Source organism: Elaeis guineensis, chromosome 13 (genome assembly GCF_000442705.2).
Source record: "Elaeis guineensis isolate ETL-2024a chromosome 13, EG11, whole genome shotgun sequence".
Lineage (NCBI taxonomy): Eukaryota > Viridiplantae > Streptophyta > Magnoliopsida > Arecales > Arecaceae > Elaeis > Elaeis guineensis.
Window position 1 is genome coordinate 26,661,343 of NC_026005.2, and position 16,062 is coordinate 26,677,404.

Consider the following 16,062-nt stretch of genomic DNA (forward strand, 5'->3'; position numbering starts at 1 on the left):
GCCCAAGAAGATTTGATTAAGTTAATTAGTTGGCTAAATTATCTCCTTATTATCTCTATATTATCTCCTAATTATCTCTAAGAGGTGTGTGGAATAGAAGGAAAGAAGGGTGGCACCTTCTTCTCTTTTTGGCAAGACAAGGGGGCGCCAACCCCCTGGATATGGCAAGAGGGGCCCACCCCCTCTTATGGATTGGCATGAAGGAGAGAGAGAGGGGCCACGCCCCCTCTCATATGTCAAGAAACCCCAAAGGGGTGCCAAGTGTTGGCACCCCAAACTATCTGCCCTATATAAGATGGGGTGCCCTATATACTTGCTTAAAGAGGCTGATTATATGCCAATTAAGTATAATTTTATTGAAAAAAAATTAGATTAAAAAGATAGAGTATTCTTATGAGATAAGGATATACATTTTTAAGTTAATTGGATTTCTTTTTGAGTCAAGGTAGAGCTTATATAAAGAGAAGGTCTCTTAGGATTTCAAAGAAGTTGAATTTTGTGAGACAAAAGTTCTCCCTTCTCTATGCCTCCCCTCTCTTCCCTTTTCTCCTTCCACACCCAAGGGTTGGGCGTCCCACTTTCCACATGCCAAAGGTTGAGGTGATTTTTCTTCAAGAGTGAAGAATGAGGAAAAGAAGAAGCTTGCAGATCAAGGAGTTGATCCCGCAGTCTAGATCAAAATGTTGATCTAAGTTCTAAAGGCTGTGATCCTACTTGGAGAAGAAGGATCTACTATGAGAAGATCGATTCGAGATTGATCCTGATAGATATCCATAGAGGTTGGATATGTGTACGGCTCGAGGAATCTTGAACTAGTGATCGTCGATTATGGTGAATATCTACCCGCGCTAAGGTATTAAGATTTGATTTCATACTTGCTTTTAATTTCAGATTATATGTATGTCTTTTCTCCTGGACTTGGGTAGGATTAGATATGATCTTATGCATGTAGGGTTAAAGGGTTTAACCCGATCATTTTTTTCACTGCAATCAAAAAGTTTTGAAATCTACACATGCTGCCTACCCAATTTTCTGACATAGACCTCCATGTGGCACGATAGAGATCAGCTTGGAGTGGATCCCTTGCCAGAGAGAGGGGTTGGTGAGTGTCTCCCTCGCTTAGGATATCAAGGCCAGCTCAGCTATGTTTGCCTATCTCGACCCAGACTTCATGGTGGAGATCGAGGAGGTTGTTACTGGGGCACCTTCTGTGTCAAATTCGATTACTACATGGCATTGACTACCACAATCAACACCTGTATCTGGGTGATCAAAGTGTTAAACTAGTCCTGATTCACCACCACAATCAACAGAGGGGGTTGTGGAGGTGCCTCCGGTGATTAAGCCGGAGCATGGTTCTCGATCAAATTTTTAGTTGGTCGGCATGCCGCGGCGCTCAAACGTCTTGAGGATGTTCTTCACGATGGCATAGCGATGGATTGCGTACTCCTCAAAAAATAAGCCTGGGTCCTTCCTCTAGCGTCAATTTGTTGTAGATTTCCTATTCAAGCCGCAGGTGCTGGAGCGAAGTGAAGCCCAACAAAGATGGTGATGATCGAACCTACAAAATAAGTCCCTAACTGGGGATAGTTCCAGCGGAGACTCTCTGATGCTCCAATTAGAAATCTGGAATAGGTGGAAAGGAGCGTGCTAGAGAGTTGCATACCTTGCAGTTCTCCTGGTTGCCTCTATTTATAGAGGTGCAAGCCGTAAGAGAAAAAAATTATGGGAGAGCTTTCTGCCTCTGTCGAGCATTTCCTCAAAATTTTCATTCTGATTTCTGTGAATTTGGTGGGTGGCATCACCTCATCCGGTATATGGCCAGCCGCTTCCATTAATGATCCCAGTCGGAGCCCTTAGGATCTGACAATTGATGTGACCTTATCCTATGCATGGCCAGCCATTTTTTTTAATAGCTATGGTTTGAGTACCTGGGATTCGGAGGTTGACGTGACCTTATTCTGCATGTGGCTAGCCGTTTTTCTTAATGGCTTGATTTAAAAGGACCGTACGGGAGCTCCCTATCGACCTTCCTGAATATGGTGATTGAAGTAAAGAGCGGGGGGAGCAAGCCTTAACGGCCCACCATATGTACTGTTAAACAAAGAAAATAGACGATGGATGCCTAGGTCGGAGCCAACATTGGGGTCAGGACCTCAAATTTGGGGTGATGTCTAATGTTTGGAGATCACTTTGACGATGAGAGCGGTGGTCAATATAAAAATCAGCAACCAGATGCTCCTAGTGAAGGGGCCGGACGTCGATGCTTGGGTTGGCGACCAAGGTCGGAGGTCGACAGCTGATGTGAGGGTCGGTGGCCGATGCATGGATCAATGGCTGATGCATAGGTCGGCCATGATCAGAGTTCATTTGTGTCTTCGGATCGGATACCAAAGTTCTACCCCTAACACAATGAAAAGATTTGAACTAGAGAAAGAAAGCGGAAGGATGAAGGAGACGTTTGGTCCTCACTGGAGCAATTAGTGGAATTGCGGAATTGCTTGCCAGGCAATCCCCCCTATTTTCTAATCCAGTCTCTTCTAGCACCTTGGCCTCTACCCCTCCGTCATTCCCAGCTATGCAGAAGTATCACAAGAATGCATTATTTCAGCACCTAAACAAGAGCTACCATTATCAGTTATATATATGTTGACCTGCATTTCAGCGGGGTAAAGAGGAAAGTTCCTTGTGCAATATTTGATGCCCAATCATTTGCCGAAACTTTTCTTACCATCTACATGAAAGCATTGCATGCCCGCAGCATGCTAGGTGCCACAACCTAACTAAAGGAGTTCAAAAAAAAAAAAAATCACTCAAATCCTAGAAGACTCCGGAAGCTTTCGGAGTTATCTAGGATTCCGAAGCCTTGTTCTAGATATGTCCTGGATATTTTGGGTACTCTATAATTATCTTGTATTTAGAATGTTCCTACTTACTAGATGAAGGACAAGCGAGACAATCGTAGCCACCATGGATTTAAATTTTATCCTATGTGAAGGAGAGAGGTCCTCGTTTGCAACCTAGCTCCTCAGAATGTATAGAGCTTCCTTGATAGAGGAAACTCCCCTGCATTTTTTATACTCTTTTTATTCATAATAGAAGCCCTTATTATCATCTTTGCCCACTCTCTCTTCCATCCTCTTGCAGCGTCTGCGAAGGCTTCGACAAAGTCGTGGTAAAGGCTAACTCAGCTACGCAAAGATAGTCCGAGCACTGCATGAACTTGAGATATGGTGAATTCCATAAGTCCATGACATAGTGGACTAAAGAAAACTAGATGAAAAGAGATGGAGAAAAATGTGAAAAAAAGAAAGAAAAATAATATAGATGATGAGTGCTAGCTCATAGCTCCGCTTTTCTTTTTTTTTTTCCTTTTTTTTTTTGAACCAACAAAAAGTTTATTTCTCACTCAAGCCTTTTGCTTTTTTTTTTTCTTTTTTTCTTTTTACGCACGTGTAAAATTCAAGCCTGTTCCTAGCGAGAACAACTTCATTGCATTGACCTCCTAGATGGTAAAGGATAATCAAGCATGCTAAATAAACACCAAAATGTAATTTAATACAAAGATTGCGAACGATGAGGTATTTATTAAATACTAATTTGTAACCTCAAAGAAAGAGAAAAAGATGCACCAAATTTTGTGCAAGTCACAGACTTACAGTAATAAGAACTGTAGGAATTAATCATATGAGCGGAGGCAAGGCCTGAGAGGTTCCGTTTGATAACCAGAACACTCCAGAATTGTTTTCCCACAATGAATGACTTTGGCAAAGTACAGAATTTTAGCCACTCGCCTGAGGTCCATCAAAGCATCAGTGCTTGTTTCTACCAAAAAAAAAAGGCATCAGTGCCCGTTACCACCTTCCACACCCCAACCACACCTCCCCCCCACCCCCACCAAAACCAAAGAAAAAAGCATCAATGCCAGTCTCTTGTAACCTGCCTGATAAACTATTAAACAAAATGCTAAAGAAATCAGCCCCGTGTTTCCATATGTTAATTTATTCGTTACAGCCCTTAGAATCCGACAAACCACTATAGTAGAGCTGCATAGCATGTTACACCTAAGAGATTAAAATCTCCTCAAATCTCCAACGTTCAATGACTTGCCGCTCTATTGGAAAGCACAATTATAAAAGAGTTCCTTTGCTAATTACAGCAATGTGTGTTGAGCTGTTCAAACATTAAAACTCGCAATGGTACATAGTATGGCCCTTATTAGTTGCAGCAGCAGCAATCTGAATCCCTGTGCCATATGATTCCAGAAATACGAGCTTGAAATTTGTTGGGTGGATGTCTGGTCAGGACACCACCTCCCAAGATCCTTTCAGTACTACGCGATGCAGCAGAAAGAAAGAAGAAACAAAACAAAAAAAAGAAAAAACAATCAAAATACGTAGAGCTCGTCTCCATGGGACATGCAAACTTCACTATAAAAAAGAAAATTTTACAAGAGGAGACCTCATCCTCAATCCTTGTACACCCAATTCTCTCTCACTAGAAGTTTCTCTCACAAAAGCTCTCTCTCTCTTAGAAGACCCCCTGAACCCCAGAAGTGCCTGGCGACCGCTATCCAGGAGCCTCCTGCTCCTTCTCTCTCAGCGCTTCCGCCTGTCTCTCTTCTCTCGGGTTCTGTACGGCTTCCGTACGGCGAAACACAAAGAAAACTCGAACCACCCCTTCTCTGTTCCATGTACAGGGCTTTCATAGACCTTAATCACGACTTAGATCATGATTAGGACTCCTTAATCAACCCAAATCACGTCCCAGCCCGTCGGATCAAGATCGGGAATCACTTGGACCTTCCGATCGCGCTTCGGTCCACGGAATAGTGCCGTGGACCGCGTGAAATGCGTGGGAAATGCCCACGTGGTCCACAGGCCCAGCCGTGGACCGCCCGGTCCATGGTGGACCGGTGAACAGGGCTAGGCAGGCCGCCTGGGCCTGGGCCGGCCCGCTCCCGCGCACGGGCCCACGCGTGCCTGGGCTGCGTGCCCGCCTGGGCCGCGAGCCCGCCTGGGCCGCGCACAAGGCTGGGCCGCACGCCCGCCTAGGCCGCCCGCCCGCCTGGGCCGTGGGCCTGGGTCGCGCATCCCGCATGCCTGGGTCGCGCGTCCCGCATGCCGCCGCCTGCGGTCCCGCAGCTGCCGCCCGCCGCCGGCAGCCAGCGGTCCTCCGCCGCCTCAAATCTTATGCCGACTTCAAAAGCTCGTATCTCCTCCATCCGAGCTCCGTTTTGGGTGATCTTGATCTCGTTGGACTCCATTTTTCACCGCGAACCTCGCTGTGGGCTCAATATGGGCTGAACCTCGAGGCATCAAATCCTAACAATCTCCACCTCGACTCGATATTCAGCCTTCTCCAAACTCTGAGAGCTTCTGGATCTCCTCGCCCCCATGCCCTGGGGCAATCGCCTGCTGATCATGGATGGGCAAACATGGGAGTCGAGCCAGGCTGCTCAATCCCATCTCCGTCGTATGCTGTGCTCCTCTTGACCTGAGACCTACTCGAGGCATCATCCTGCGACAATAGGAATCTCACCTTGCGACGTCGCCTCTCATCCTCCCGAGTCTCTTGTCTCGTGCCCGATCCGCCTCCTGGAGCTCCACCTCGCTCTGGGCTCCATCTGGCTCCCGAAGCTCCACCTCGCATTGGACTCCCCACCAGGTAATAATGTCCTCTGCTCCCCTTCTTCCCCTCCAGCATAATCTTATTGCCGCATAACACCCTCAGGATTCCTCCACCAGCTACTGTCCTGTGGCCTCTCGAATCCAGTCTGCTAAGTGAGATAAGATTCCGTCTGAAATCGGGTATATATCGGACCTCCCCCAATCTCCTCATTGCACCGTCATGTGTCCTCCAGCTGATCGTCCCAATGCCTCTGATCGCACAGTTCGATCCATCCAGCAGATATACAGTGCCCTCACTGTTCTCTAGGGAGTCAAACTGCTCTTCTCTGCAACTACATGATAGGGGCATGCAGAATCTAATATCCACTGCTGGGAAGAAGTAGATACCTCGTCAGATATCTCAAAGACATCTCCATCTAAATCGCTGCCAGCCGTCGCTACAGCAGCCACCGTCCGATTTTTAAGTTGAGGGTAATCTCTGGCTAGATGCCCTAACTCCTCACACCGGTAACACCTGATTTTGCTCAAGTCCCTCCTGGACTTGGATCGCCCTCGTTGCGATCTCCTGTCGCTCCATCTACCGCCTCCTGCTCCTCCAAAAGCCACCAAAGCTGAGCTACCGCCACCTGAGCTCGAAGCTGGGTTCTCCCTCCTGAGAACCTCGTTCTGGAGTATCGCCGTGGTGACCTCGTCCATCTTGATAGTGCTCTTCCCCACTAGAAGAGCAGTCACCAAGGATCATACGAAGGGGAAAGCGACGCCAGCAAAACCAACGCCCTAGTCTTCTCCTCAACATTCTCGCCAATGCTGAGGAGGTCGGTGAGGATCTTCTGGAAGTGGCTTAGATGCTCCTGCACGCTGTCCCTCAGTCATCCACAATTGGTAGAACTGTCTCCAGAAGAAAAGAGTGTTGGTGAGAGACTTCGCCATGTACAACTCCTCCAGCTTCGACCACAGCACTATCGAGGAAGTCTCGCTCAGCACATGGATCACCACCTCATCCGCTAGGTACATGTGGATGGTACTCACCGCATGCATCTGTAGCCGTTTCCAATACCTCACCTCCATAGTGGTCGGCTTCTCATCATACAAGAGAGCATCGATCAACCCTTGTTGGATGAGCACGTCCTTCACCCTTGCTTGCCACAAGGAGAAATTGCTCTTACCATCGAACTTGTTGATCTCCATCTTGATTGTTCCTGTCTTCTCCGTCTTCAGTCTTGCTCACCACCACTGCAATCTGCGTCCTTGTACCGCCTTGCTCTGATACCACTTGTTGGGTGGATGTTTAGCCAGGACACCACCTCCCAAGATTCTTTCAGTACCACGCGATGCAGCAGGAAGAAAGAAGAAACAAAACAAAAAAAAAAGAAAAAAACAATCAAAATACATGGATCAGCCACAAAAGGACTTGCCTCTACGGGGCATGCAAATTTCACTATAAAAAAGAAAATTTTACAAGAGTAGACCTCACCCTCAACCCTTGTACACCCAATTCTCTCTCACTAGAAGTTTCCCTCACAAAAGCTCTCTCTCTTGGAAGACCCCCTGAACCCCTGAAGTGTCTGGCGACTGCTGTCCAGGAGCCTTTGTTCCTTCTCTCTCAGCGCTTCCGCCTGTCTCTCTTCTCTCGGATTCTGTACGGCTTCTGTACGGCGAAACACGGAGAAAACCTGAACCACCCTTTCTCTGTTTCATGTACAAAAATTTTATAGACCTTAATCACGACTTAGATCATGATTAGGACTCCTTAATCAACCCAAATCACGTCCCAGACCGTCGGATCAAGATCGGGAGTCATCTGGGCCCTCCGATCGCGCTCCAATCCACGAAATAGTGCCGTGGACCGTGTGAAATGCATGGAAAACGCCCACGCGATCCACAAGCCCAGCCGTGGACCGCCCAGTCCACGGTGGATCGGTGAACAAGGCTAGGCAGGCCCCCTGGGCCTGGGCCGACCCACTCCCGCGTGCGGGCCCACACGCGCCTGGACCGCGCACCCACCTGAGCCGCGGGCCTGGATCGCACGTCCCGCACGCCACCGCCTGCAGCAGCGCCACTGCCGCCCACCGCCGACGGTCCTCCACCGTCTCGAATCTCGTGCCGACTTCAAAAGCTCGTATCTCCTCCATCCGAGCTCCGTTTTGGATGATCTTGATCTCGTTGGACTCCGTTTTTCGCTGCGAACTTCGCTGTGGGCTCAATGTAGGTTGAATCTCGAGACGTCAAATCCTAACAAAATTATATAATGCATAGCAGCACTACACAGATTAATTGCACAATAACAAGAGATCCTCGAGAACAATTAAGAAGCCAAGCAATTACAAAACAAATTACCAAGAAACTGATAAAAAAACCAGACTCGTATGCACTACCACAGCAAACACAGAATCTGCCGAGTCGCACCACTCAATATGAATAACGCAAATACAGAAAAAAAAAAAAAGGTTCATAAAACTGTAATATACACAGTTATTATGATGCCTATGACATAATCAGCGTCCAAACCAACCCTTCTGGGGCTGGATCTCCTCATCATTCATCAGCTTATCTAGCACCACATTCAGATCAACCGACTTTCCGTTCTCTGTCAGCATCCTTACAGTTGCCCTAACTTGATCTCTTGAGAACCCCATAGTCGCAACTTTCTCCACCACATCATCTATTGACACTCTATTCCCTGAAGAACCACCAGAACTGGACCCAGTTGGCTGTGGCTGTGGCAACATCTGGGCCGTTGGGAGTCGCGTGTAATTGGTGCTTCCACCAGAAGAGGCTGCAGATGAAGCAAGGGGCGAGGATTTCATTGCAGAACTGCCACGATGGGAAGGGGATCCACCATAAGGATATGAATCAGAGAAAGTAGGCCCCGTTGGTGGGCTATATCCAGTAGAATACGGTGGCTGCCCTGAGCCCTGTCTGCTTGTAGGTGGTTCATACATACTTAGGTTAGGCCCATAGTACTGGTTACGAGGAGGCCCACTTGGAGGCTGGGTAAAAGTGACAGCTTGGCGGATGCTGGAGGGATAAGTCTGAGGTGCTGACACGTATGGAACGGATTCTTCTGGGTGATGAGGCAATGGCGATTGAAGTTGAGTTGAGGGGTTCACAGGTTGTGGGGGCTGTGGTGGCTGAGAAAATTGTGGAAGCTGAGTTGAAGGTTGGTAGTGTGGGGATAGTGGTGGCGGCTGTGGCTGCTGAACTGGGACTTGGTATTGTTGATGCGTGGCCTCAGACTGCTGAGCTTGTGAGGGAAAGTAGGGCTCACGTGGCAAGGATGGGACAGAAGGTATTTGGGGCTGATGCAATTGAGGAGGTGGATTTTGTTGAGGTGGGGGTGGTGGAGGAGCATTTGGAGCAGGGAGAGCACGAAGCATGGTCGGTTGTAAAGGAGGAACTGCAAGTTGATGTGATTGTTCGACAGATTGCCGTGGTTTGTTGTCTCCTTTAGAGGCTTGTAGATTTGCAAGTTGCAGCTGAGCCTCCACAATTTCTTGTTTGTCACGTAAAACTTGGACACAAGTTTGTACCTGCATGAGATGGAATAGCACTTGCCTCAGACCCTCACCTTATTCGGTTGGGAAAGGATCTCTTCATGAGATGAAGATTCTCAGATAACTAAACTAACATTTCAGAACAACCAATTTTAACCATTGTGAAATTTCATCTAAAAATAGAGGTAGAGAAATTGACATTAAAATACTAAATTAGCCAGCAAAGTTTAGGTGCGGTCTTTTAAGGAACACATCTTACCATAGACAGTATACATGTATCTCAGAAACAACTTCATATAATAATTTAACAATCTTGTGGTCTCAGAAACAACTAAATATAATTTAACAATCTTCTTGCCATGTGTTCTCGTGCAATGCTACATTTTGTTGCCGTGTGATTGCCATCTGGTCTCACCTCAAAAATTGCCACAAAAGCTATATGTAAAATGAACTGAGCTGGTGAACTGGGTCATGATCACCAGGATATATATATGTATATACCACACAACTTAACATACTTAACCGTAACCTTCAGAATTAGTTGCATTAATAATTAACTGTAACCTTCAGAATTAGTTGCCTTAGCAAAACCCAAATTAAGGAAATCTATAATGGCTACTTCAAAGTACATCTACTACGTCAGATGTCTTCAGCAATGGATGAATGGGACCAGCTACCTTGGAAGAGGAAGAGTGTTTACACAAAAACTCTTTTTTTCTTGCCTGAGTGAAAAGTTGAGACTGTAAGCTCTTATTTAACACAGCTAAAATCTTCGTATGTGTCCATAAAATAGATTTAGATAACCTTGACTTCTATTCTATGAAGAGATTACAACAGTTGGCATTTAAAAGTTAAGGGATCTCAACAAGGGATGTGCAGGATTCCTTCTGATGGTTGAATAGCTTAAAAACAGGAGTAAAAAACCAAGCTGGAGGATTAGGTTGGAAAGTTTACTAAAATCTTTGTATAATCATAAAACCATGGTCAATCAGTCAATGATATTTAAGATGGGATATTGCTTTGTAATCTACCAGGAGTGTTCCCAGTGTCAACTTTTCAGATAATAGAACAAATTAAAGGCTTGCAACCCTTAAATCTCGAATCATCAAAATCCAACCCTTCCTCAAATACATATACAAGCTTCAATTAAGAATCACCAGAACTCTGGTGCTATCTACACACAATTTCTAAATCATCAAAAATGAATTCATGAACTTTTCCTCTACTAATAAAATATAAACAACCATATTTTTTAGGAAATGTACCTCCATGGAGTTTATATCAAACCCTAGTTTTCATCTTTATCAATGGATCATTTTCCGATGTTATCATCACTAATAGGATGGCTCCTATCCTCTTTCTTATGAACTTACTGTTTTATCTTGATGATTCTTGCTTGACATCATCTTGTTCGATAGGTGAAATCATGGTGTCTTTATCAAGTGAATCTTACCCATTCATTAGTTGATATGTTGAAGAGCTGTAAAGTCTTTTATATTCCATGCTTGGGACAATGCTTCAGATAATTAGTTGATTTAACCAAAACGGATGCATATGGTGGTTTTAGATTTTAAAAAATCATGATTTTTTTATATTGTATGAACAAAAGTTTGGATTTAAAAGTTCAATGATCTTATAGGTGTTAAAGCTCAAAAATGGAAAAGAGTGAATATAAGGAAAGGAAATGTGAATATGAAAAATTCTACTCAACATGAAAAATTTTCAATTATGTGATTTTAGGATTTTTGAAGATTTCATAGCACAACCAAACAGCCACATTACAAATCATAACTAGTAATTCCAGAAAACATGAAACATCATGATACTGCTGTGTTTGGTTCAGGAATAAGAAAAATGGGAATGGTAAAAGATATGATTGTGGGAATAGTTATGCCATAAGTCATGCTACTTTTTTTTGGCTCCATTTTGAATAGCAGAAGGCATCTTTTTGGAATAAGGTTTGAATCATGACTTCTTTATCCATAAAAAAGTAGAAAGTAGGAATAAAAATGTTATTCTAAGGAATAACTTATATAACAGCTCCTCTTGGCATAGTTATGCTTGTCATAAACAAGTTCGATTGGCATAATCATTCCTGGGTTATGCCACCTTTGCAAATGTTGTTTGGCAGGCATAAGGCTTATCCCAAGTCATACGCCTACTTTATTCTAGAACTAAATGCTGCCGACATCCATCTTCCTATCAAATTCTCCAACTGACCGACCATTCCACTTCAGCAACCGACACATAAGAATTAGACTTGCATCAGGCCACATATCCCTAAAGTACCAGATTGTGAATTACTGAAAAGGGAAAACAGCAATGCATCCCTGATGTTGCTATTAAAGTATCAGCCTTGACATTTAATTCAGTGTTAAATAAATTAAGAGAATACAAACCTACAGAGATCTTAGCAAATGAAGTGAGTTACCTATGAGGTAGGGAGAGGAAAAAAACCGTTTGGCACCGCAATATGTTTAAACAATCAAAAGTTTGTATATTCTTTTGCTGAGGATGAGTTCTGCCACCATAAAGTCCTCTTCCTTGGTTTACTTTGTGTATATGCATGCTAATAACCTAATAGTAGCCCAATATACCCTTCATGTGTAACTGATCTAAAATTAAGAGAGAGCTAGCAGTAACAAATATCAGAAAAATCATCCATATTTCATATCTAGAAGCATTAAATGCAACAGATAATCAGTGTATTTTCTTTTTTAATTAGATACACTGCATCAGTTTAAGTCATTGCCTAGCACCTGTCTCAATATAAATTAGTGAAAAAATGATCTAAATTAATGTTTTGTTTATCCAAATTCTACTAACATATCAGACCTCCCTCAAAACTTTACAATGAGGCACCAAACTAGCCAATTTAATATCCTTATAAACTTCAGCAGCTCCCAACATTTAAGAAAGATAAACTGTTGAACAAACTTATGACAAGCTTCAACAAAAAAAAAAAAAAAAAACACTTAAGAGTAATGATTAACAAACTAACCAATAGGAACATCAGAAACAGCATGGTCCAGCCCACCAATTCCATCCATATTGAGAATCACCATCCTGGTACTACCAGCATCAAATGTCTCAGATGACTAAAAGCATGGAAGTATCCATCTTTCCATTGCCTCTACCGTGCAAGAACACATCTAAGAAAATACTATAGAAGCATCCCACAAATGTCATGAAAACTTCATTATTAATTTTAATATCGGACCATACATTTTGACCAGTCATACTTAGCTTTCTCACCTTAAATAAGCTAAAGTAAAATACAAGTGACACATCAGTTGGCAGCATATTTCTCTTCTTAGGACATGCATCCTAAATTACTCTTTGATGTTCTTCTATGTCCTGGTATATTTCCCAAACAAGTAGCAAAAACCCAAGTTCTGCCTAGATTCAAAAAGAAATAAAAATGGAAGTTGGGATTGAATACATGAATGAGCAAGTGAATCTTTAGGAGGGCTGTAGATAAATGACTCCAACATGGACAATGCAATGAAAAACCTTGAAAGCCTAGTATCTGAAAGCCACCCAAGGGATGACCTATAAAGAAAATGTATCTTTAATAACATATAGAAAGCATAGGCAACTTTGTTTGCCGACAAACAACTCATGCTTTGTAAGACACATTTGGTGATACATAACAAAATCTGCAACTAAATTGAATTTACATCCATTTTCATTGGACTGAGTAGCTGGTTTAGTAAATCCATCGCCTGTCTTCATTTTTATAGCACAGTGTCCATAAAGCATGCACAAAGACAAACATATGTACTCTGTCTAGTTATTATAGCATTACAAGTTTACTCTTGCTGCAAATTACATTCCTCACCAAGGTATCCAAAGAATTTTATGCTTTAAACATCAGATCAACATCTATAAAACACCGTCAAAATTATCCATGGCATCTACTACAATAATACGCATCAGGTACAACCAAGGCACTAATTTACTTTCATAAGACAGTCAAAAGTATGCCGAAAAATACCACAGAGGACAGTAGTCAGATACCAGAAGTTGATCATGAGAATCTGAGGATCTGTTTATGAGAGCTGGGATGTAGGAGTAGGGAGCCGCTCAATTTTTCATGGTTGGTTAGTTTCTACTTACAAGGATAACGCAGGAAGACAAGGAAATACATGTCTATGTGCTGTTGAAATGTTTTTATCTAGTCCAATAATGCGATGCTAAAAGCTTATCCATCGAAGTAGTGGACCAAACACAAATTTAACCTGGCCCTTGCAACATTTTCATGAACCACAATGAATCAATTAAAACTGATAATTGAACAAATTAATATGATATGGATCAAGTATGATGTTCAAGAAGGCTTACCCCTCTAAGAATATTCTCCAATTGCCTCAGTTTTCCATCTGTGGTGCCACTGCTGTTCCCAGTCGTCACCTTCAACTCATCAACAGAACTTTCAAGGTGGTGAGTCCTACTCTCCAGTTGCGTCAGCCTTGAACTTACACCTTCCAAAGTATGTAGCAGATTATCAGCATATTTCTTCACGGTATGATCAATTTCAGCCACTGTAGCTGCATCATATGCACTCTTCTCCTTCTCACGGCTCAATTTTGTCAATTCACATGGCTCCAAAATCCCTGCATTCTGCATTAATGATGAAAGATAGATACAAGTATAAGTTGCAAAATAACAGGAAGAGAACAATTTGTAAGATATCAACTGCTTCAACACAAAAGCTCAAAATTATTGCAGTCATACTTCAATCACCCAACAGATAACTTTTTAATGTAAAATATAACCTTAGATTAAGTGAATGGTTCATGATAGTTGTTAATGATAAAATGTCTTTCCACATGAATATTGTGATTATATATCACTGGCAGAACCGTGTTACTTTCAACTATAAAACCTTTTGATCTAATTGTTCTGACTTGCTCTTTGAAGAAGACAGGATTGATATATCAGTTTCAACATCTTACAAGGAAGCAATGTAAATACAAGACACAGACCACTAGACCACATTATGCATTCATGGATATCCACAAGCGCAGATAGGACCTCTAAATGCATGCAACTATTATAATTTATTCTCATGCATGTTTCAGGCTCTTTGAAGCATAATGGAAAAGGTTAAGGATCAATTTTTGTGGATTATTGGCTAATAGTTAGTTTATTTTAGTTTTCACATGCTATTTTATAGGTGGCCAACGTTCTCTTTTCTATTTCACCAAACACGCCCCCAACAAAAAAATGCCCCACCAACACAATCCTGATTAGTTTTCTGGGGACTGAGTTGTCTAATACCTCATACCAGTATCCAGTGTCAATACCTGTACTATGGTTTAAGCAAGAACGTTTGTGCGTTAGATTGTTTTCATGGTTTTAGGATGTGATTTTTTTTTTTTTTTTCAATTTCACTATTCTACGTTTTATTTTAACAATTACAAAAACATAACGTGGGCATAATTGAAACATGGAGTGTCCTGCGATAAGCACTCAATCTGTCAGGCAGCCCGGGTTGTGTGGGATGGGGTGGGCGTAGGGTAGAGGCTGGGGAGTAGCTCCTCCCATCGCATCAAAGAAGAAGAAGATATCCTGAATCGTGCAATCACTCAAAAATCGATCCCATCCAAAACAAGCAGATGTTGACGATATATACATAATTAAATTCACAACAACTATAATTCATTGTAAACTTATTATTAAAAAAAAAAAAAAAGTTCACTGCAAACAATCAGATCAATCAACGAAAGAACAAAAAGAATATGTAGATGCGAATTGCCGTAAAAATAAATAAAAAGATTCATACTTTGAGATTCGAGGAGGCCATCTTGGAGTCCACGGAGCCCCACGAGGGCTTAAGGAGGGGGGCGGCGGAGGCGGTGGGCGGCAAGGATCCGATAGTCCGGATAGGCTGGAAGTCGTAGCTAGGAAGGATTTCTTCCTTCTTTCCGTTGATCTGGTGCTCCTCCTCGGGATTCATCAGATCGAAAAGCTCGCCGCCGCTGCCCTGCTGCGATCCCGACAGCCCAAGGATCTGCTTGTCCATGAATTGCGACGTGTTCATCGGATCCGACGACGAAGAAGAAAAATTTCAACAAACAACCAAAGGAAATCGATCACCGTAGGAGAATTATACGGCCTAGGGTTTTGGGATCTTCTAGATGAAGGAAGGAGAGGGAGGGAGGGAGGGAGGGAGTTCGATGAACAATAATAATCCAGAGACTGTGTGAGGCTTCTGGAGAACTATAAATTCAAGAGGCTTCCAGCCACGGGTGCTACCGTATCGGGTGCGTCGGATTTGACCATAACATACTCAATCGGAAGAAACCTAGACTGAAACGCTCCTTGTATCGATGTCTAACATTGGACTCGAAAAACCATCGAATATCTGATCCGATTTTATATAGAATTTGGATATTTAATAAATTATTTTTTTACACGGTTAAGTATTAAACTAATATTTAAATTTTTTAATACATTGAATATGCTACTCTATGAATTGTGAAACATGAAAAATAATATTTAGAAATATAACAAATTGAGTCTATTAAAAGGGGTATCCGTTTTGCATTTTTTTTTTTTTTTTTTTGTTATCTAAGGATCAACATAACCAAGAGATATTAAAAAAAAATCCTTCCATAATCAAGCCAATGTAAAATATGTTCAATTGAGAAACGACTATTTCTTTATCAGCTAGAAACCAGAACCATAAATATCACAAATGGTATTTTGGTAAAAGATGGGACTCTACTTGATCTTATTTATTATAATAAGAAAGAAACAATTATGTATAATGCTATCTCATTATATGTAAATCTATATACATACATAATGGGTCTTTGAGTATGGATTTGTTTAAATCGGCATCCAATCTAATAAAAACTTTAGTGTCAGCACTTGGACCTATCATTTAGGCCAATCACACATTCCCTAAGGAAAAGCTCAAGAGAATATAT

At 42.5% G+C, this 16,062-nt stretch overlaps 1 protein-coding gene across 1 annotated transcript; it reads right to left on the reverse strand.

The window, feature by feature from the left end:
* Positions 1-7,904: 7,904 nt before the first annotated feature.
* On the reverse strand, positions 7,905-15,373 carry LOC105034933 (uncharacterized). The gene is made up of 3 exons (XM_010910278.4): positions 14,913-15,373; positions 13,469-13,747; positions 7,905-9,160 (listed from the first exon to the last, which is right to left on the reverse strand). The coding sequence occupies exons 1-3, from the start codon at positions 15,168-15,170 to the stop codon at positions 8,126-8,128; spliced, it is 1,572 nt and encodes a 523-aa protein (XP_010908580.1). The 5' UTR covers positions 15,171-15,373; the 3' UTR covers positions 7,905-8,125.
* Between the last annotated feature and the right edge of the window lie 689 nt (positions 15,374-16,062).